Below are 24338 nucleotides of genomic sequence, written 5' to 3'. Positions count from 1 at the left end.
CTTCAGGTTGCGTGTAAGTTGATTTTGTTTCATTGTTATGCCTTAGTTCCGGGTTCCTGCTCTTATTTTGCTACATTTCCTGTGGTGTTGTGTTTTGGTCTTGATATGCTTCACCATTCTTATTACATTCATTCATTCATTCATTGATTTATTTTCTATACCGCTTACATTTGTGGCTAATTTGGTTTCCCATTAAGTCCAGCCGTGTGTTGCTTTAGATTGGCGGAGTATTGAAAATGTATGGATGGTATCTGCTTTACTTTTGGTCTTTTTGTTACATGAACCTTCTGCAAGCTTCCTTGTTTTTTCTAAGATAAGAAATACCTTTTACCTGCACTGGGTCGACATGTATTGACAAGGTAAATACATTTTAAGACATTTCAAATCATTTGGAGATGATAATACTCGTCCTGTCATTTAGCTTTCTCTACATAAAATACAGCTAAAATTGGCATATTTCACACAATGGTAAATGCTGATTAATGCTGATTAATCATGATTAATTCACTTGAAAACAGTGAACAATTTGACTCAAAATTGTAATCGTTTGACAACCCTAATTATATGTTTTATTTATTTTCAACATGATGGCCCAACATGGACATGTTGTGGATTACAACAATGTGGATTATGTGGACACAGCTTTGCTAGCCTGCTAGCCTGACAACCAGGCTAAAGGCTACACCATGACTAGCTTTCCGCGTGTTTCGTGCTGAAAGCAATGAACAGAGTGAGAGTGGCAAATCCTTATTTTATCATCCCAGGCCGACTGCTCTCAACAAGGAGACGTCCTGTTTTAATTTGGAGGCATCTTGTGACACCCGGACTGTCAACAGATATCCAATCTCGTCTCTTGCTCATCAACAAGCCATGACCATGTGACCAGCATGGACTCTATCTCGCTTCCTGCTCGCACCTTCTGGGGATTAAAGAGCCTGCAAGCGACACGCTCAGCAAGCAGCATCTCCATCCCGCAGGACAGCACATGACAGGATGGACACGCACCACCAGGACGCGCACATGGAGCCGCTGCTGCACACGGTAAACTTGTCACTTTTTATTGACTTATGTTGACGTGTTTACTTATGGTGAAGGCGGTAAACACACCTTTTTATTTACTTTGGTAAACACACATTTACTCATGGTGAAGGTGGTAAACACACCTTTTTATTTACTTTGGTAAACACACATTTATTCATGGTGAAGGTGGTAAACACACCTTTTTATTTACTTTGGTATACACACATTTGCTTATGGTGAATGTGGTAAAACACACCTTTTTATTTACTTTGGTAAACACACATTTACTCACGGTGAAGGTGGTAACCATATGTTTTTATGATATTGAATGTGGTAAACACACGTTTGTATGTACTTATGTTGAAGGTGGTAAACACAGGTTTTTATTTACTTTGGTAAACACACATTTGCTTATGGTGAATGTGGTAAAACACACCTTTTTATTTACTTTGGTAAACACACATTTACTCACGGTGAAGGTGGTAACCATATGTTTTTATGATATTGAATGTGGTAAACACACGTTTGTATGTACTTATGTTGAAGGTGGTAAACACAGGTTTTTATTTACTTTGGTAAACACACATTTACTTATGGTGAAGGCGGTAAACACACCTTTTTATTTACTTTGGTAAACACACATTTACTCATGGTGAAGGTGGTAAAACACACCTTTTTATTTACTTTGGTATACACACATTTACTCATGGTGACGGTGGTGAACACCTGCTTTTTATTGACTTTGGTAAACACACATTTACTTATGGTGAAGGTGGTAAAACACACCTTTTTATTTACTTTGGTATACACACATTTACTTATGGTTACGGTGGTAAACACCTGCTTTTTATTTACTTTGGTAAACACACATTTACTTATGGTGACGGTGGTAAACACCTGCTTTTTATTGACTTTGGTAAACACACATTTACTTATGGTGAAGGTGGTAAAACACCTTTTTATTTACTTTGGTAAACACACATTTACTTATGGCAAAGGTGGCTTATGATGTTGAAGGTGGTAAACACGCGTTTGTTTTTACTTATGTTGAAACTGGTAAACACACGTTTGTATTTACTTATGTTGAAGGTGGTAACCATATGTTTTTATGATATTGAATGTGGTAAACACACGTTTGTATTTACTTATGTTGAAGGTGGTAACCATATGTTTTTATGATGTTGAATGTGGTAAACACACGTTTGTATGTACTTACATTGAAGGTGGTAAACAAATGTTTTTATGATGTTGAATGTGGTTGATTTTGGTTAGTTCCAGATGATTTTGCTTAGTTACAGTTACTATAAACTACTGTACTTGCACCAGGTTAGGTTCCTCACCAGATGGTGCTGTTTCCCTCTGTTAAATATGGAATTTCTATTTCATACAGAGTACAGATTCAAGTGAACACATGCCTAGTGTTTTTGGCTAACCTTCCCAGTGTGTGTTCCAAGAGAAATCTGCCTAGCAACAAGTATGTACATATATACGTAAGTGCATTTTATCGAGCAGTGCAAAGGACTCCTCCCTTCATATCTTCTATCTTCATGACCTCTGACCCTCTTTAGGTGTTTGCTGATCATTTTGATGGGGATTTGATGCCATCAGCCATTTGCTGTCAACATCCAACAGATTTTTCCATTTAGCTGAAGGTTTTAAGGGACAGGCTTTTTGGCCGCTGTGCCGCTGGTGTGGCTTTGGCTCCAAAACACGAGGTCACGGCCTGACCTCAGAAGGCAGACCGCCATCTAAAAATAACAATTTACACTTTTAATCTGCCGCGGAACACCATAACTGTCAAACGGGGTGCTGTTGGAATGCTTAGATATAATAATTACGGCTGTCAATCCATGAGAAGATTTTTAATGGCATTTGTCCAGATTGAACTCCAAATTTATCACAAGTTATTGTGATAACACAGGTTTTTATCTAGATAGGAATTGGTAGATAGGATTCCATGTGCATCTAGATACACGGTTCAAAACAGAACCATTCAATACAGTGTATAAATGATATGATTCAAGGGTTGCATTTGATGATGTAGACATCAAGCACAAAAAAAGATGAAATAATAGATGAATTCTTACAGTATTTCCAAATATGTGTACAAGGAGGACATCATATCCCCAAGCATGCTGGAAGGCAGAACCCCCCCCCCCCCCAACCACCAGGCTAAGGGAAACTCAAACTAGAAATAACTACATCAAAGTATGGGCCATTATTCTAAAAATGAAAAAATAAAAATAATAAAGTTTATAAAAGTTTATAACATTAATATTAAGTTTATAATATTAATATTATATATTATAATATTGATATAATTATATTTATATAATTATATATAATTTATATAATTATAAATATACATTAATATAATATATTTATAATATTAATAACAATAATACACACTTAAATCCCACAGGTTCTGCGTGTTTAATGCGAGTGGCAACTCATCCCACTTTGTTGGACGGACCTTGAAGGCACCATGACTACTATACTCTGTTTTTAGCCTTTTTATCTTTGCTCCTTTGCTCCTTGATGACAAAAATGCCTTTGATCTAAAGAGTTCTACCCACTTCCACATTTCTCGACTGAAAGTTCAAATTCACAAGTCATTCCAGACATTTAGCCTTCCCTGTACATTGCGCGATAATGCTAGGTGTTAGCATGTTAGCAGTACTAGCATTTATAGCTATTTGAATGGGTAGACGCATATATAAACACTATCATGCTAACGTTAGCATTGCAAGCATAGTAGCATTTTTATCCATTTCTATAAATAGACACAAGCACTGTTATGTGTTTGCATTGCTAGCATGCTTTTGCCGTCTCTTTTGCCCGCATCTTCTCCTAATTTGTGTGTTGATGGTTGAGTTCAGCCTTTGGCGGCCGTCCTGTGTTGGAGCATTGTTTAGGTTCCTGGTTGTGTTAGCATCCTGCCGCTGCTCAGCAGTTCTTCTTCTTCCTCGTCTTCTTAACAAACATTTTACCTGCACTTGGGTCCTTCTTGCGGCATCAAACCACCACCACAAAGCCAAGATGTCACATATTTTTCTCCAGTGTACTTCTTTGTTTGTGTTTTAGGTCAACGCTTCATTTGGTTCATCAGTTGGACATGAAGGTTTGGTGAGTGAACATCTTTGCAGATTTCCAAAATGCAGCAGACGGACGGACCTAAAATGACAAAATCAAATCAATATTCATATTGTACATTCAACCACTGGATATTCTACATGTTTTTTTCATAAACGCGGTTGCATGGTGCTTGTTAGCATGTTAGCATGTTAGCGTAAACATGTATTCATCGACATGCCTTGCTAATGCAAGAATAAACTGCACAGAAATGGCATACCTGCAGTACTCTGGCTCACCACTAGGGGGGTGTATGTGAGCTGGCAGGTGCTTGTTGCTGCCGTCTTTCTACAGTGAGAAAAAGCAGCTGAGCTGTTTAAACAGTATCCCATGCGATAGGCCATGTGTTCATATAGCTACAAATGAAAGGTAAGACCACACATTGTTTTCACTTTTCCAAGCTACAATAACGGAATAGCGGAATAGCTCCAATTCCATGCATGTTTTTTTTTTGCCGCATTTATGTGATGATAGTGTTTGGATGCTGCCTTTGAGTTCAAGTGATCACATAGCAGCAGGACATTTCACAGCTTGAATTCCCACAACTGCAAAAGCTAACAAGAAAATGCTATCCTTTTAACAAAGATGCCAAAAAAGAGCTGTCAATCATCTCCAATGATCCAGACACCACGTCTCAGGGGTTATACTGCACATTGATGCCATGCATGTCCCTGAACCTGCCACCACCATCTGGAGGGATGAGTTCCTTGGACATCCTTCCATGATATTCCTTTTTTTCCGTCTCTTTACTTAAGTCATCCGATCTTCTTTGCCGTGTTGCTTGACTTGATGCCAGCTTTTATTAAATATGGAAGCAACAGTTAGGAGTATCCATGCTACACTCGGGAGAAGCAGGGAAAATACCAGCTAACCACTGATGCCGGGGATAATATTATCTCAAAAGCAGTAATCAGCTGTACGGAATCCATATTCTATTTCTCACTCTGCATTGTGAAAGTAGGGTCAGTTATTTTTGGCCCAGCCTACATATGTATTTATTATGAAAAGCCAAATAATGCAAATTATGCAAAAACTAATGACTGATTTCCTCACTTTGCATTATTTGGTTAAGGGGACCTATAGTTCTCATTTTTGGGCCCTTTGTAGGGGCCCTCTGAGTAGTAGTGGACTCCTAGAGAGCAGCTACACACCATAACCCCGCCCGCCCCCAAGCCTTTTGGATCTTCCAGAATCTGCCCCTATTCAGCTGTATTTCTTTGGATTTCATACTTCATGTGAAAACTGTTTTAATTTATTCCACCCTCACTCCGCTGTATTTGGTCACACTCCCATGTGCTCACAAGGACTTTCGGATAGCTGCCGAACCCAACTTTATTTAGGAGTTGATAAACGGTATAGAAGTTTATAATAAAGGGGCTTTTTTTCTATGGCTTTTTAACGTAGTCCTAGCATATAAGTGGTTCATATTTCTCCTCTCTTGTAGAGAAGTATTGGATGACATTTTTAGCTAATTGGTTATTTTTAGCCTTATGCATTATTTTAGCTGTTTGAAGATGAACTACATCAGGAAGTTGAAGTATTTGTGATTTTAGAAATAAGGAGTTAGTATGTTCTCTGTAGGCGGCATTATGAATTATCCTTACGGGCCAAGCGTTCATAGCGACGTCGCTTTTTGATCCTTCGATGTCGGTTCTTCCCATCTTTGTGAAGCAGAATTCACCAAGCGTTGGATTGTTCACCCGCTAATAGGGAACGTGAGCTGGGTTTTAGACCGTCGTGAGACAGTTTTACCCTACTGATGATGTGTCGTTGCAACAGTAATTCTTCACCAGAATACTACATTCTAACTACATTTATAGGTCATAAAAGTGGAAAAGGCATAATATGTTATATCTTAAAAATAAAATGTAAAAATAAAAGTAGTGTTAATAAGCATCCAATGTCAACAAAATGAAATAAGCATGTGACCTTGACACTGAACTTGGCTGCTTGAGAATGAATGGTTGAAAGAGTAGCTGAGTTTTAGCCACAAATACACGCAGTGTCTATTTGTCAACATTGTCAACATGGAGATCCCATTCAGTGAGACGTCAGCAGCTTGCAAAAGTTCATGATGGAAATGTTTGGGGTTAAGGCTTTAAAGATTAAAAACACCCACGCTATGTACTGTAGGAAAGGCTTTCAAGTGTCAAAAACTCCCTTTTTTTCTACTTTGGCTTCTCTGGATTTGGATTTACAGAATAACAAAATAAAAGCCTTCTTTGTTCATGTTCATGTACTTGGATTAAAATTCTGCTCTTTTCATTTAGCAACAATTGCAGCTAATATATCTTTGATAAGCTATTATGTACAGTAAAGGTGTTATTTTGAATGATAAATACCCGAGCTGCAAACCTGAGGCCGTAGAAAGAAAAGCCATGAGAGAGGATGAAGATGTTTCCATGGCAACCCCTCTTCTCCTGTACTGTAAAAACCATCATGTTATCTCAGTAATGCTGCCAATGCTGCGTGTCGTTAACAGAGTGATGATGAAGCTGTGGTGGACAGAGGAGGAACACGCTCCCAACTACGTACCAACTTTGAGCAGGAAGATCTTGAAGGTATGAGAAGACCAACGCCATTTCATACGAAAAGGTCCTAGATTAGGGGTCCCCATTACGTCCATCACCGAGGTAGTTTGGGTCCATCGCATAAACATGACATCAGTCAGCTGACATAAAGCTCCGCTCCTGATTTGCTCTTGCTTCCCCATGACATGTCCATGACTTCTATCTTTAAGAGCAGGGGTCTCAAACGCAATTTACTTGGAGGCCACTGGAGCTAGGGTCTGGGCGAGACTGGGCTGCATCAGGTTTAAAAAAAAAATATGCATTTATTAAAAACAGAAAAATGAATAAACTTTGCTTTGGTTCCGATTTTCTACAAGAAAAGCTCTGATAAAACATTCCACTGTTCTCAAATATCTTATTTTTTATTTTTCTACACAAAATAAGATGAAAAATAAACAAATCAAAAATAAAGAAAATCAATCATTCAGTAATAAATAAATAAATATAATAATAACAATAAAACGGCAAATAATAAAAACTTAAGAAACCACATATAGTTGGTGGGTAGACAAATGATTTTTTTCAGATTAAAATGAACAAAGCATTATTAGAGCCCTGTAGACATGACAAAACACGACTATAGTCACATTTATAGTCTTTTTATTTACAACATATTGCGCAACTGCAGGGTCTTGAGACACATGCTAACTCGCAAACTAGAGAGCTAGCAACCTAAACGGTAGCCTTCAAGTTATTTCCTTTAAACTTAAATAGCCAAAAACGTACCACTTCCACACGGATAGGGAGGATAACTATTAACAGTTATTTATCCTTTTAACATGAACATTAATCAAACGTAATAATTTTTTCTGGGTACATGATACCATACAGCGTCCATATCAAACTTGCGTGGGCCGCACTAACATTAAACTTTCATATCAAGGCGGGGGCCTCAAACTAGTGTCCTGCGGGCCACATTTGGCCCGCGGGTCGCGTGTTTGAGACCCCTGTTTAAGTAGAGCTATAACATGCAAAGGAAAGAAGGGGGAGTAAGACAAAAAAAAAAATTGAAATAGGTTGTTTTCCACTTGATAAAAATTTTAAGACCACCAGAAATGTGTTCACACCTGCTACTCGTCTACCCTGGTCCGGGCGGCTGTTTCCAGGCCACAGGACTCTCTACATCGGGGTTCACGTCCCTTTGGGCAGCACCAGACACCGCAGCCATGGCAGGCATCGTCACCATGGCAACAAACACAGACGGCGGAGCAGGGAGAGGATACTCACCTTGGTGGAGGGCAGAGAGTCCCCCCTTTATGGTAACACCAACTATTCTCCAGTATTGATCACCAAGATGGACAAAAGTATTGAGGCGCACCTTCTAATTAATTAATTGATCAATTAAGGTTTCGCTTTGGACGCCTTCATTTGGGGCGATTCTTTGCTTTTTGGGGTTTGGGGAAGTTTCCAGTACACAAACCAATGACTGGAATGACTGTGGAGTAGACGAACTTGGGAACCCTGACCCCACCCACATTCAAAATATTTAAGATGAGATCATCACCCATGTCGCCTTTTCTGGCTCCAATATCTCTCTCATTAACGTTGGTGTAAAAATGGACCTGTACCTTGGGACCATGGAATAAGACCATGGGAGACATCTTAGGACTATGGGAAGTACTTTGGGACCATGGAATAAGACCATGGGAGGTATTTTAGGACTATGGGAAGTACTTTGGGACCATGGAATAAGACCACGGGAGATATCGTAGGACCATGATGGGAGATATATCAGGACCATGGAATAAGACCATGGGAGGCACCGTGGGATATGCATGAAAAATCCCTTGGGGTCGTTCCAGTCCAGGTGTTCCAATACTTTTGTCCACATAGGTATTGTAGGCGTTCCAATACTTTTGTCCACATAGGTATTGTAGGCGTTCCAATACTTGTGTTTACGTGGTGTAGATGGTTTCTTCATTGTAATTTGTTTGCGTTCCAGACACTCCCTCACAGAGAGTTCAGTTTCTTCTTGGCACAGAAGATGAGGACGAGGAGCACATTCCTCATGACCTTTTCACGGAGATGGATGAGATCTTTGTGAGGGAGGGGGAGGATTGTGAGTGGAGGGAAAGTGCCAGGTAGTATTTTTGGATGTAGCTTTGGTAATTGTGAGCCAACATGTTTCTATTTAGGATTGAAAGTGGGCTTCCATGGTGTGATAAGTCAGACATATTGTATTTAGACTAAATGAGTACAACTGAGAGAAGGAGCTATCAAAGCTAAATGTGTGAGTAGAACGTTAGCAGATGGTGTGTTACTTCCATATGCTGCCATCTCTGCACTAACACGCAACCTGTGCTTGCAGGTGGTTGAAGTTTGAGGAGGACGTTGAGGACGGAGGAGAGCGATGGAGTAAACCCTACGTGGCCACGCTGTCTCTACACAGCTTGTTTGAGCTGCGCAGCTGCATCATCAACGGCAGCGTGCTGCTCGACATGAGGGCCAACACCATCCAGGACATCGCAGGTAACTCGATCATGGCTGATATTCCCTGGAGCAAGGCACCGACCCTACTTCCTTCCGCTACACCATGCCACTTGATGGATCCGACTTTTTGTCTTGAGCGCTTTCATTTATGGATGCTTCTCATTGGCTTTTCATCACATCTCGTCTTATCTTTACATCTTCTCATCTTCTCATCCTTACATCTCATCTTGTCTACATCTACTCATCTTGTTTACATTTTGTCTCCATCTTGTATTATGCTTACATTTCCTGTTTAACTTGTGTTGTCCAAATCTTCTCATGTCTTTCTGAGTCTCAGAATTATGTTAGTATATCATGTTTGTATGTATATCATATACAGGCGGTATATGTATGTTATGTTTGTACCATATACTACATACTCTATACATAAGAATGCTATATGTATATCATATATACATACTGTAGGTTCTATCTTCATAATTATTGACAAAGAATCCCACTTAAAGAAATAATTCTTTGACATGAAATCACGTAAGACAATAATTATCAGACCTGATGTTAATACTTTGTACAATACTTTGTACTTTGTACAATACTTTGCAGCGACTCAGGTCCTCTACTCTTCAGCCAATCAACGGCTTTTCAACGGGGTTGAGCCCCACCCACTTCCAATGTTTGTTGCCAAAAAGCTCTATCTTGGTCTCATTTGGACCAAGTCTGAAGTTCCAGTACCGCTTGCCAAACTCCAGACCTTTACCTTTATGATCGGGAGTGAGAGAAGGTTATGGAGGTCCACCAGCACCTGCCTTACTTCAATGCTGTCTTCCTTTTTCTTTCCCATATTGAAGCGTGGATAAGATACATTTATGTCTTATTATTTATTAGACATGGTGTTGGACCACCAGGAGCTATACTCGCCACTGGGTGATGACATGAGAAAGAGAGTGCATGAGACGCTGCTGAAGCGCCACCATCACCAGAATCAGAAGAAGCTGGCTAATCGTCTACCAATCATGCGCTCTCTTGCTGATATGAGTCGACGGACATCAGAGGTTCATCTGGACAAAAACGGTGAGGAAATCACTTCTTTTTTTTTTGGTTAGTCTTGTTTGTTATTGTCTGGGTTTTATGGCATACACTCCTCACAAAAGTGGATCCCTGCATACTCACAAATTGAACAAAATATGCCCATTTGTGCTTTTTCTCTCCAAAAATGTTTTTTTTTTTCCAGAGAGTCATCTCATTCACTGTAAGTCCTTAATCATTTCTAAATATGCAGCTTACAGTGGCAGCATACTCAATTACATTTATTTACAATCATGGGGATCTACTGTACACCCTCACATTCCAGCCTTCATCTCAATGTCTCCTCAAGGGGCCATCTGCAAATGTCTATATGGAAAAGAAAGCATCATTCAATCCTTTCAATTCTTTGACATAGTTTTTTTTTGTAATATCATTTCAAAATGAATGAATAAATATAAAATTACATTTTTTAACCAGGATGATGCATACAGAAGGGAAATGATTGAGTTTTATTTTATTTTCTTGTCTATATAGACATTTGTAGACGGTCCCGGCGGTGTGGCGGCTGACTGCTCATAGAGATCAGTATAAGTCGTACTGCTTGATCGGATAAGAAACATCTTGTATGCAGTTGTCTGTGTTACCACGGATGAAAAGAGGTCTCCTTTGTTCGGGAGTTATTGATCCCGGAAGTTCCATTCTAGGAATGTTACCGAAAGCGTTGGATCAGAGTGTAGCAGAGCTCCAGCTGCTCCCTGCTAATTTGCAGATGATGTTAATCCTGGTCTTGAGCTTTCCGGCAAGCCTCTTTAAGTACTCTGCACGTGTGATGTTTGGTACAGGCTTACCACAGAAGAAGACATTGATGTCAGTCCCATCTTGTTGGTTGATGAGATGGAGAGCAGTGACTGTGGGTTTGGTAGCACTGTGATCATTGTCTGCATATATATATACGGATAGACCAGGGGTCTCAAACTCAATTTATCTGGGGGCCACTAGAGCTAGGGCCTGGGTGAGGCTGGGCCGCATCAGGTTTAACATTTTTTTTTAAAAAATTAAAATCAGAAAAAAAAAAAAAAAATTAACTGTCTTCAATACTTTTGCTTCTGCTATCGCCTACACTTTTTCAGTGTTTTGATTCTGGGTTTCCACAAGAAAAGCTGTGATAAAAAATTCCACTGTTCTCCAATATCTTTTTATTTTTAAAAGTTAATTTTTTAAATTTTTTTAAGTATATTTTTCTATACAAAATAAGTAAAAAAATAAATAAACAAATCAAGAATAAAGAAAATAAATAAATAAATCAGTAATACATAAATAAAATAATAATAAAACAGCAAATAAGAAAAACGTAAGAAACCACATATAGTCGGTGGGTAGAGAAATGATTATTTTTCAGATTAAAACGACCAGTATTAACAGTTATTTAACCTTTAACATGAACATGAATGAAACTTCATAATTTTACCCAATTAGCAAGCTAGCATCGTGCTTGGTTCCATCTGGGAGCAGCGTCGTAAATAATTTCCTACATTTATTTGAACCCCAGCATCATAAGCCTGTAGCTTCACTGCTAATACAATGACGCGGCTTTAAGCTGTCGTTTCTGGGTACACGATACCACACAGCATCCATATCAAACGTTAAACTTTCATATCAAGGCGGGGGCCTCAAACTCGCATCCCGTGTGCCACATTTGGCCCGCGGGCCGCAAGTTTGAGACCCATGGGATAGACAGACTGATGGATGAATTGATTGAAGGAGGCATAGACCGGTTGATAAATGGATGGAGTGTTGGACAAATGGACAGATGGATGGATAGAATGGATACACAAACTGCTTAGATGGATGGACACTGATGGACGGATAGACATACGTATAGTTACATGAGTAGATATGTTTGTGCATGTGTGTAGTGATGACATCACATGGAGTGGCTTTCATGTGAAGGTCAGCATCTCCAAACCCAAGAAAACGTCTGCAGCCAGCCAGTCAGCCATTATTGGTGACATGTACAGTATGTGAGCGCGTAGTTAATTTATACTGCTTCGTATACGAACCGTATATCCGTTCTCTTTCTGTTGTCCCTGTGTGATAAAATGGTACACATGCGATAGAAGTAGCATTTTACTGCCATGTGTTTGTTGTGGGATTCCTCCAGGTGAGATGACATCATCCCAGTCGCACTTAGCGGGCCCCGATGGAAAAGGCGACGTCACCAGAGAAAACAGCTGCGTGGATTTAAGCAAGGTACAGCACGGACAATTCTATGCACACTATTGTATAGGTTGGACTCAAACCACTGTCTCATTTACGTTTGCTGCCTTGCAAAGATGGTGATGGCGTATCAATGACGTGTTCATCCATTGAATTATTGACTGTGTATTAGATGTACAATACCATACCCCGTTGCAGGATCCATTCTTCTAATACACTTTATTCTTTTTATATTCAATGGCGACTTACCACCGGCTTGTGCACTTAAAAAAAAGAACATCCTTGTACTGTATTGTATATTTAGCAGGGGATTAGGATTATAAACATGTAATATGTGATAGAAATCCCCATTTAAACCCCGCAAATAATGCACACATGACCTTTTGTCATCGTCTGAGTGCTTGTCTTTCTATTAAATCCATACATAATGTACATAATCATTCATCCATAATCGGCAACGCATAAAAGGAACGTTTGATATCAGTCCAAAGAACACTGTAATGATTGCTTATCACTGAAACATCAACACCTTCACCGTGCCAACATCAATTCCTTTGTAAAGAGATGATCGCTTTGTCGATGTGTCACTGACAGCATCGCGGTGCTACTGTGCTAGCCTGTTTCACCTCGTTATGTCATGTCCATCATCTTTCATACAGTCCCTCATATGTCCTTCATTTGTCGCCATCGACGGATTAGCATTATAATCCCAAGATTAACCATAAAACTATTTGATGGAAGCTATTTCTTCATTTATTATTATTATTATTATTGCTACAGGCTGCACGGCGAATTAGTGGTTAGTACAGAGGCCACACAGCTAGGGGACCCGAGTTCAATTCCACCCTCGAGTTTGCATGTTCTCCCCGTGCATGCATGGGTTTTCTCCGGGGACTCCGGTTTCCTCCCCCATTCCAAAAACACGCTAGGTTAATTAGTGACTCCAAATTGTCCATAGGTATGAATGTGAGTGTGAATGGTTGTTTGTCTATATGTGCCCTGTGATTGGCTGGCCACCAGTCCAGAGTGTATTCATGTCGACGTACCAATAAAAATCAGAATGTGTTCTGTTCACACTGACATGGAAAAGCAGATCAGGTGACATGAGTAAAAGCATAGGAACTGACGTTCTGTGTCCTACCAAGGAGACCTTGAGTCCTTGAGTCCTTCCTCAACACTACACTTTACTTTCAGATGGATCTTCATTTCATGAAAAAGATCCCACCAGGTGCTGAGGCTTGCAACGTTTTAGTGGGAGAGTTGGACTTTCTGAACAAACCTGTGGTAGCTTTTGTTCGACTCTCACCAGCAGCTCTTCTGTGTGGACTGGCCGAGGTCCCCATCCCCACCAGGTGAGCCACTTGACCAAGCGGTGATGAATGGGACTCTCAGATGTCTTCCTTTCATACTGCCCCAGGTTTCTCTTTCTTCTCTTGGGACCTTCCGGAAGAGGGCCTCAGTACCACGAGATAGGAAGGTCCATAGCCACCCTCATGACAGACGAGGTAAGAACGCTTTGCTCCCGGTTAGACCGCCAACCAGATGCCACCTTCACACTTGAGCAGAAGTCAGCAAGCTGTGAAAGCGATGGAACATTTCTCAGCATGACGCTCGGCTCCGAGCTTTTATGGCAAGCTTTTGGAGATTAGTCATCCCATTCTGTCCATCGCCAGAGAGCTAACACATTCCCGAGGAGAAAAACCAACCAGTTTCATTATACTGTACTTGCATCTATCAAGCTAACCCTTACCCATGCTGGAATTTGCCCCCAGGTGTTCCATGATGTTGCCTACAAAGCTAAAGACAGAAATGATCTGATTGCTGGCATTGATGAGTTCCTTGATCAAGTGACCGTCTTGCCACCAGGAGAGTGGGATCCCTCCATTAGGATAGAACCACCAAAAAATGTACCCTCTCAGGTGAGCAACAATCTGTAGTCCATCTCAAATATTGCATGTGAAGGTTGGCCACAGTAGGGAAAGATATTTTATCCAACAAGAGACTCTGGGCAGTGAGAACAGGACTGTGGAGTGATACACAGACAAGGCTAATTGTCAACACCTTGAAGGAAAAATGCACTTTTTTGGAATTTTGCTCATCATCCATAATCCTTGTGAAACATGACCACCTCTTTCCCTTCATCCAATGCTGTGAGCATGTAGTAGCAGGTACATTCATGATAATGTGTAATACTTTGCAGTACTTTGCCCAAATAAGCCTCCACCTGCCCACACTTTAAATTATTTATTCTAAATTATTTAAATTATTTGTACAAATTACTGTTTACGCTGTACATTGTTGTTCATATTTGATGTCATCTATTTATTATTTGTTATTTATTTTTACACGGGAGCCAGTCAAGGACTTTTCATTTATGTCGTTTTCATTTATGTCATTTTCGTCTATGTCTATGTCTGGTCATAATGGGATATGGTTTTACATCCATGTTGTGCCCAATAATAACATAATATAACATAATAACAGTGACAATAACATTGTCACTGTTCAACTCACCTATGTAAGTACAACATTGTTGGAGTTTTTTAGGGCTTTATAGTCTAAATAGGTGTGTCCCGTTACATGCATTGTTAGCGCCCTCATGCTACCTTTCGTTGAACACGCAGAAAAGGGAAAGTCATGGTCACGTTTCACATAAGGATTGTTGATGATGGGCAAAAACTGGCTAGCGCTGCTGTGTGTTACAAATCATGTTGACGCCAATGAAAATGAAAATGACCGATGAAAATGTGCTCGTTGTACAGGAGAAAAGAAAGAAAAATACAGTAGCTGAGGGTGACGAAGAGGAGCATGGCGGCCATGGAGGCCCTGAACTGCAGCGCACTGGGAAGTAAGTCAGTCAAGATTCAGTCAGATGGATGTCCAACTATTATATAGTATATAAGATAGTAGGGGTGCACCATAATTAGCAGGGAAATATGAGGGAATTATGACGTGTAACAATAAAAATAGGTCCCGTATTAGGCGAGAATACCTGTACCTGGAGCGTCAGCAAATCAAGCGCTCCTTTTTCTCCATGGTACCAGCCATGCAGCAAGCTCGCTCCCGCTGTTCAGTCTAATTTCCAGACATGACCTCTGCTCAAGGCTTCTCCAGGTACATGGCAGTAGATGCTTCAGTAGATTTTTCAACCAAATAGTAGGCATGCCAAAATGTTGTGTTGCTGCTGGATGTTTATACATACTGGAAGGCGCTTTTCTTTTTCAAAAGAGGAAGTTTTAAGACAAACAGACCACTTAGCATGGTGTGTTTTGAAGGCCACCAATCTTCATCTCTATGACTTAAACCTTAAATCTATGTTGTAAAAGTAGAAATCTTGGCTACAATGACTGTAAACATTATTTAGCTGAGCGATAGTACTCCCACAAATGAAACTGACGAGTGAGCGCTAGCTCGTCACGGCTGGCGCCATCAGCTATAAATCTTATTTGTCATCATTTACCGTTGGCTTTGGAAAATAGAACACTGTGCAAGATTCATTCCAAAGAATATACATGGATATGAATTGGCATGTAAAAAGGCATGAATATGAATGTTTATATTTTCCATATCTTCAGATGGTTTGGTGGTCTCTTTCTGGACATCAAGCGCAAAGCCTGCCACTACGTGTCCGACTACACGGACGCATTCAGTTTGCAGTGTGTGGCCTCCTTCCTGTTCCTCTACTGTGCCTGCATGTCCCCCGTCATCACCTTTGGAGGACTTCTGGGCGAGGCAACAGAAGGACGCATAGTACAGCAAGCCCTATCTTCATCTTCATCACTGCAACACTGGGCTGGGGGTGGGCATGGTTGATCAGGAGGAAAGGAATGGGTTATCATAGTAAATGCTGTCATGAGAAGAACACCGCTAATAGTGGATGTTCTTTTCAAAGACATGTTCCTCCTAATGACATGCACATCCCCGAATGCACCATGTGGTCCATCTTGCATCATATATAGCTCTGCAGTCATCCTTCGCAATAGCACGCTTGTTGAACACAGTCCATTAGGAAAAAGCTAATTGTATTTATCCTTGGCCTAAATGTAGCATTTATGTAGCAATGATGTAAAATACAAATACAAGGCAGAAGAAGCATTGTCAATGTAGTGTTCTACATTGACCACGAGGTGTCGCTGTTTGGTGAGACAGACACCAGACTCCTCACTAAGATTCCCCAGGGAACACGTTTGCTGTGACACATTAAATGTGTTTATTATCTCTACTCTTTTGGGTAATAGGAGTGTAAGGGTGACTATAGGGGTGTTATGTCACATCGTGAGGGCTCTAATGTTAAAAAGCATATTTAGACGGTGGTAAATAGGTTTGCCATGTCTTATGTCTTATGTCTATTATATTGGGTAATAGGAGTGTAAAGGTGACTATAGGGGTGTTATGTCATGTCGTGAGGGCTCTAATGTTAAAGCATATTTAGAAGGTGGTAAATAGGTTTTCTATGTCTTATATCTTATGTCTATTATATTGGGTAATAGGAGTGTAAGGGTGACTATAGGGGTGTTATGTCATGTCTAGAGGGCTCTAATGTTAAAGCATATTTAGAAGGTGGTAAATAGGTTTTCTATGTCTTATATCTCTTATGTTTACTGTATCGGGTAATAGGAGTGTAAAGGTGACAACAACGGTGTTATGTCAAGTCGAGGGAGCTCTAATACTGCTAGTGTATTTAGGAGATAAGCAGGTCTTCTATGCCTTCACTATGAAAATCGTCCATTTATTAATATAAAATCCTACGTAGTGACTTCTTATAGTCCGGTCTGGAACCAACAAAGCGCCATAAACGAACAATGACTGTACAAGCAGAGGTCCTGCGTAACTTTTGTCCTGTTTTCTAGAGTGCCATTGAGTCCTTGTTTGGAGCCTCGCTGACTGGAATGGCCTACTCCTTGTTTGCCGGGCAGCCGCTCACCATTTTGGGCAGCACAGGACCAGTGCTGGTGTTTGAGAAGATATTATTCAAATTCTGCAAGTAGGTTAGATTTGACTTTGCAGTTGCATGTCAGCGCTGTGGAATAAATGATTCCCTATGTGGCGTCTGCGTGTCCACACAGGGAGTACGGCTTGTCCTATCTTTCCCTGAGGACGTGCATCGGCCTGTGGACGGCCGTCTTCTGCATTGTGCTGGTGGCCACGGATGCCAGTTCCCTTGTTTGCTACATCACTCGTTTTACAGAGGAAGCCTTCGCCTCTCTCATCTGCATCATCTTCATCTATGAGGCCTTGGAGAAACTGATCCACCTGGGGGACCACTACCCCTTCAACAAGAACAACAACCTGGAGCAGCTCACCTTGTACTCGTATGTGGACCATCTCTCTCACCCATCAAAGCAACAGAGAAAAGTCTTTGTTTCTTGGAGGACCTGTAAATCCGGGGCAGATGTGGGATTATCCCGACACCCAGATGTTAATGTGCTTCCACAGATGTTCATGCGTTGAGCCGTCCGACCCCACCAACAGCACCCTACAGTACTGGGAGTTCAATAACATCACTGCCTCGGAAATCTACTGGGAAGCCCTGGAGGTCAAGGTGCACGCTTATTCTCCTAGTCCTGTGGCAGTGAAAATATGACAAAGCTTCATACCTTCAAGTGGCATGCTCTCCCAGATGGACAACAGGAGAGATTAAGGCCATGTGGGCAGGATTATATTGGATTATTCACTGCAAATCACCACCAAATTGCATTTTTTTTTGTCCTGTGTTTCCTGTTGACATGGATGCTCAGCCTCCTGTGGTGTGTTGCTAATCACAGCAGCGTGTGTTTGCAGGACTGCATCGAGAAGCGTGGGGAGTTTGTGGGCAAGGCCTGCAGTCAGGATGGACCTTACGTTCCTGACGTCCTCTTCTGGTGTGTCATCCTCTTCTTCTCCACCGTCTTCATGTCCTCCTTCCTCAAGGAGTTCAGGTTCCGCAATTACTTTCCCACAAAGGTATAACATCATCAGAATCATCACATGACCTGCCTGTTGAGAGACATGGTGCAATATTGCACCCTAGTGGCTTTTTGCTAGTACTGCAACATCAAAAGGCTGCAAAAAAGTATTACTTAGTATATGTAAATTAGTATAGTATTAGTAGGAAGACCATCTCTGAAAGACACTAAACCATCATGAACATCTGCAATTCAACAGGTGAGGGGCGTCATCAGTGACTTTGCTGTTTTTATCACCATCTTCACCATGGTCCTGGTGGATTATGCCTTAGGGATCCCCTCTCCAAAGCTGAAGGTCCCGAGCGTGTTTAAGGTGAGTGAAATTCCTGCAATGCACATACACGTACATACACGTAAGAAAGAATGAAATGCATCATTTAAGGCCCTGTAGACATGACAAAACACGACTATAGTCACATTTATACTCTTTTTATTCACAACATATTGCGCAACTGCAGGGTCTTGAGACACATGCTAACTCGCAAACTAGAGAGCTAGCGACCTAAACGGTAGCCTTCAAGTTATTTCCTTTAAACTTAAATAGCCAAAAACTTACCACTTCCACACGGATAGGGAGGATAACTATTAACAGTTATTTAACCTTTAACATGAACAATAATCAAACGTAATAATTTTTTCTGGGTACATGATACCATACAGCATCCATATCAAACTTGCGCGGGCCGCACTGACATTAAACTTTCATATCAAGGCGGGGGCCTCAAACTAGTGTCCTGCGGGCCACATTTGGCCCACGGGCCGCGTGTTTGAGACCCCTGCTGTACAGTGAGCATGATGTGTTTGATGAATCCTGCCCAACCAATACTATCAATCCCAGCCAACCAGAGATGATCGAGGCTGGCTCATCAACCCGCTGGGGCCGAACCCTTGGTGGACCGTCATCATCACTATGTTTCCAGCTCTGCTGTGCACTATCCTCATCTTCATGGACCAGCAGATCACAGCTGTCATCATAAATAGGAAGGAGCACAAACTCAAGGTAGAATCCTGCCTTTGCCGCTGATCATAATCCATCAAGTTCTGCGACGCTGACTGTCATGTCCACCCGTGTAGAAAGGCTGCGGCTACCACCTGGATCTCTTCATGGTGGGGGTGATGCTGGGCGTCTGCTCTGTGATGGGCTTACCGTGGTTCGTGGCAGCCACCGTGCTCTCCATCACGCACGTCAACAGCCTGAAGCTGGAGTCACAGTGCTCGGCCCCCGGGGAGCAGCCCAAGTTCCTGGGCATCAGGGAGCAACGTGTCACCGGTCTCATGATCTTCACGCTCATGGGCTGCTCCGTCTTTATGACCTCTGTGCTCAAGGTCAGTGAAGATATACAGTGAAGAAAATAAGTATTTGAACACCCTGCTATTTTGCTATTTCTCCCACTTAGAAATCATGGAGGGGTCTGAAATTTTCATCGTAGGTGCATGTCCACTGTGAGAGAGATAAACTAAAAAGAAAAATCCAGAAATCACAATGCATGATTTTTTAACAATTTATTTGTGTGATACAGCTGCAAATAAGTATTTGAACACCTGTGTATCATCTAGAATTCTGACCCTGAAAGACCTGTTAGTCTGCCCATTAGAAGTCCACCTGCACTCCATGTATCATCCTGAATCAGATGCACCTGTTTGAGGTCGTTAGCTGCATAAAGACACCTGTCCACCCCATACAATCAGTAAGACTTTAACTTGTAACATGGCGAAGACCAAAGAGCTGTCCAAAGACACCAGAGACAAAATTGTACACCTCCACAAGGCTGGAAAGGGCTACGGAGCAATTACCAAGCAGCTTGGTGAAAAAAGGTCCACTGTTGGAGCTATCATTAGAAAATGGAAGAAGCTAAACATGACGGTCAATCTCAATCGGAGTGGAGCCCCATGCAAGATATCACCTCGTGGGGTCTCAATGATTCTAAGAAAGGTGAGGAATCAGCCCAGAACTACACGACAGGACTTGGTCAATGACCTGAAAAGAGCTGGGACCACCGTTTCCAAGGTTACTGTAGGTAATACACTAAGACGTCATGATGTGAAATCATGCATGGCACGAAAGGTTCCCCTGCTTAAACCAGCACATGTCAAGGCCCGTCTTAAGTTTGCATATGACCATTTGGATGATACAGAGGAGTCATGGGAGAAAGTTTTATGGTCAGATGAGACCAAAATAGAACTTTTTGGTCATAATTCCAATAAGCGTGTTTGGAGGAAGAAGAATGAAGAGTACAATCCGAAGAACACCATCCCTACTGTGAAGCATGGGGGTGGTAGCATCATGCTTTGGGGGTGTTTTTCTGCACATGGGACAGGACGAGTGCACTGCATTAAAGAGAGGATGACTGGGGCCGTGTATTGTGAGATTTTGGGGAACAACCTCCTTCCCTCTGTCAGAGCATTGAAGATGGGTCGTGGCTGGGTCTTCCAACACGACAACGACCCGAAGCACACAGCCAGGAAAACCAAGGAGTGGCTCCGTAAGAAGCATATCAAGGTTCTAGCATGGCCCAGCCAGTCTCCAGACCTGAACCCAATCGAAAATCTTTGGAGGGAGCTCAAACTCCGTGTTTCTCAGCGACAGCCCAGAAACCTGACTGATCTAGAGAAGATCTGTGTGGAGGAGTGGGCCAAGATCCCTCCTGCAGTGTGTGCAAACCTGGTGAAAAACTACAGGAAACGTTTGACCTCTGTAATAGCAAACAAAGGCTACTGTACCAAATATTAACATTCATTTTCTCAGGTGTTCAAATACTTATTTGCAGCTGTATCACACAAATAAATTGTTAAAAAATCATGCATTGTGATTTCTGGATTTTTCTTTTTAGTTTATCTCTCTCACAGTGGACATGCACCTACGATGAAAATTTCAGACCCCTCCATGATTTCTAAGTGGGAGAAATAGCAAAATAGCAGGGTGTTCAAATACTTATTTTCTTCACTGTACATATGTGAGATGATACAACATCTGCCAATGCATCATTCTGACAGCTTTTACTGATCGTTCATCTCAAAATACTACAGTATAATACTATGTGCTGCAGGTGTACTTCATGACATTTTGGATGTATTTGTTTGCATCCTTCAGTTCATTCCCATGCCGGTGTTGTATGGTGTGTTTCTCTATATGGGAGCATCTTCTCTCCGAGGAATACAGGTACACACTCCACATGTACATTGTATGATTTTACACAAAAATATATGCTTCATCATCAAGTATTAGCAAAGACAAAGACTGAATACAAACAGGGAATTTCCATTCACTTTCTCTCTCTGCAGTTGTTTGACCGTCTGAGACTATTGGGAATGCCAGCCAAGCACCAGCCAGACTTCATCTACCTGCGTCACGTACCCCTGAGGAAGGTGCATCTGTTCACCTTCATCCAGCTCACCTGTCTGATCCTTCTCTGGGTCATCAAGACCTCCAAGGCTGCCATCGTTTTCCCCATGATGGTGTGTACATGACACCATTCATACACAACACCACTCCTTTTTTCCGTATTTTTCAGCCTGCAAGATACTTTTAACATGAACATCTCCAAACATCGACATGGAGAACATATATATCAGCTATATTTACAAATAACCATGCATGAAATCAAAGCACCCAGGAAGGAAATTCATAAAATACTATATTTCCTGTGTACCTGTTACTACATGTTCACAGCATGGATAGGAAACTATAAAACCTGGTGGAGCTTCTTATTTACTTATGTACATAGAATGACAAAACAATTCATACCTATGGAAAGTTTGGAGTCGAATTAACCTAGCATGTTTTTGGAATGGAGGGGGGGGGGCGGAGTACCCGGAGAAAACCCACTCATGCAAAGGGAGAACATGCAAACGCCACACAGAGATGCTAAGTGGAGATTCCAACCCGGGTCTTCCCGATCTCCTGACTGTGTGGCCTACGTGTGAACCACTCCTCCACCGTATGGCCAATTCTGGCAAAGTAGCAAAAGTTGTACAGCGCAGCTAGAATAGTGGACAATAGTTGGACACACACCTAGAGATGGTTAGTTCAATTCCCGATTTGAGCTCAAACAATTTACTCTTACTTATTCTATGTTTTAGCATATTTCCACAGCATTTCAGCCCAGCTTGAGCTTCCGAACAGACGCCTGTTTTATGTTTAGAATTTTTCCAAAGTTGAAGTTTTGATGTCAGTGTCAAGACAAAAACCAAACTCTTTCTATTAAGGCCTTTTTGGCTGCAACTGTGGTGGCTCCGCCCCTTTTAATGCCATGCTTATTAAGTGTGCGAATGCTGAGATACCACGTGATTGTTTGCTTTCTTTTCCTTTGTGAAAGAAAAAACAAGTTACTTCTACTTCCTAGTCCATCGGATTGGTCGCCAGGGAAAGTCATTATTGTGTTACTTTGTTATGGAAAAACGGGAATTCCAAGAATTGGGATTTGAGCTCATGACTTGCAATTGTCCAGCACAAGCGTGTATGTTGCGTCCCCAGGTGTTGGCTCTGGTCTTCATCAGGAAGCTGCTGGACTGCATCTTCACCAAGAGAGAGATGAGCTGGCTGGATGACCTGATGCCAGAGAGCAAGAAGAAGAAGCTGGAGGACGCTGATGAGGTGACATCTTTGCTTTCCTTGGCAGTACGGTATGAAATGATGCAACCCACCAACGTGTGCTCTCCTGGACGTACAGGAAGAAGAGCAAAGCGTCCTTGCAGAGGAGGAGGAGGGCGTAGTGCAGGTGGCGCTGGAGGGGTGCAAGTAAGCGCACTTAGCATGTGGCGTGGAAAAGGGAAGCACCCGTTCATGTTTGTTGTTTTTATTCCACAGAGGATTACCTGTCATCAACATCACAGATGAGATGTCCAAAGGGTCTTTTGGAAGCACCTGGAACGCCTCAAGCTAGGGTGAGCCAAGGGAAAGACCAAAGACCGTAAGACGCGTTTACCCTCACATGTTGAACATCTTCACCTCTCTATGCTTGTCACCTGTTTGATTCACCTGCTGTGTACGTGGGATAGGACAGACTAGCGTGCTAGTATACTGCATAGATACTACATAGTACAGTATACATTTCTTCTCCTTGTAGTACCTACAGTATTTCTTCCTCTTCTTCTGTTGATAATAATGCACTCGCTAGTCAATTGATGTTGTGTTTTTAGTCAAAGAACCTTTCTTCCTTGGTGGTGTTTTCATGACGAACTTTCACACGTCCCCTGAAATGCTGACACCTGAAGTCATCACAGACGTTTTTAATGCTGATGTTCCTATGTAGCCTAGCAACAGATGTTTGTGTGTATTTGGTGTTGCCAGTAAAAAAAACCAGGCTGACGTGCTTTTGTAGGCTTGAGTTTGTCGCGATCAGACGTTTGATGAGCTGTGAACGACAGCCCAGAGAGGCGACGCCTCCCAAAGCGCGTCACGCCGCCGGCTCACGCCGACGATTCTTCTGGAGGAGGCGCTGGAGAGTGATGACCCACAGCCGCTCGGCCGTAACTCCGCCATGATTGACGTGCTCGCCATGCCGTGGGACAGCACTCTCCGCCGACGCGTCATCTTATTCTCATACGGCAATATTTCATAAACACATGCAACGTAGCTCTTAATATGCCCGAGGAGCTTACCTTTACTTCACTGCAGTATGAAATACTCTTACCTTTACTTCACCGCAGTATGAAATACTCTTACCTTTACTTCACCGCAGTATGAAATACTCTTACCTTTACTTCACCGCAGTATGAAATACTCTTACCTTTACTTCACTGCAGTATGAAATACTCTTACCTTTACTTCACCGCAGTATAAAATACTCTTACCTTTACTTCACCGCAGTATAAAATACTCTTACCTTTACTTCACCGCAGTATAAAATACTCTTACCTTTACTTCACCGCAGTATAAAATACTCTTACCTTTACTTCACCGCAGTATAAAATACTCTTACCTTTACTTCACCGCAGTATAAAATACTCTTACCTTTACTTCACCGCAGTATGAAATACTCTTACCTTTACTTCACCG

At 41.7% G+C, this 24338-nt stretch overlaps 1 protein-coding gene across 2 annotated transcripts; it reads left to right on the top strand.

Moving 5' to 3' along the window:
* The first annotated feature begins 618 nt into the window (after positions 1-618).
* Positions 619-23912, top strand: LOC131135928 (sodium-driven chloride bicarbonate exchanger-like). Of its 2 annotated transcripts, XM_058082348.2 has the most exons (25): positions 619-1041; positions 4105-4146; positions 6635-6713; positions 7829-7981; positions 8665-8803; positions 9031-9191; positions 10038-10223; positions 12340-12428; positions 13590-13747; positions 13813-13900; positions 14168-14314; positions 15158-15243; positions 15971-16145; positions 17246-17379; positions 17462-17707; positions 17832-17937; positions 18177-18338; positions 18540-18653; positions 19179-19340; positions 19415-19666; positions 21432-21500; positions 21623-21796; positions 22815-22934; positions 23011-23078; positions 23148-23912. In XM_058082348.2, exons 1-25 carry the CDS (start codon positions 994-996, stop codon positions 23221-23223), a joined length of 3234 nt encoding a protein of 1077 aa, XP_057938331.2. In that variant the 5' UTR covers positions 619-993; the 3' UTR covers positions 23224-23912. The 2 variants fall into 2 exon arrangements, with proteins under 2 accessions (XP_057938331.2, XP_078651513.1); XM_078795387.1 differs by lacking the exons at positions 619-1041; positions 4105-4146 and adding an exon at positions 4475-4521.
* Positions 23913-24338: the final 426 nt, after the last annotated feature.

The sequence above is a fragment of the Doryrhamphus excisus genome, linkage group LG12 (genome assembly GCF_037039965.1).
Source record: "Doryrhamphus excisus strain RoL-2023G ecotype Guam linkage group LG12, RoL_Dexc_Guam_v1.1, whole genome shotgun sequence".
NCBI classification, from domain to species: Eukaryota; Metazoa; Chordata; class Actinopteri; order Syngnathiformes; family Syngnathidae; genus Doryrhamphus; species Doryrhamphus excisus.
Note: the sequence above shows the minus strand (reverse complement) of the source record. Positions and strands in the feature narration are given on the sequence as shown.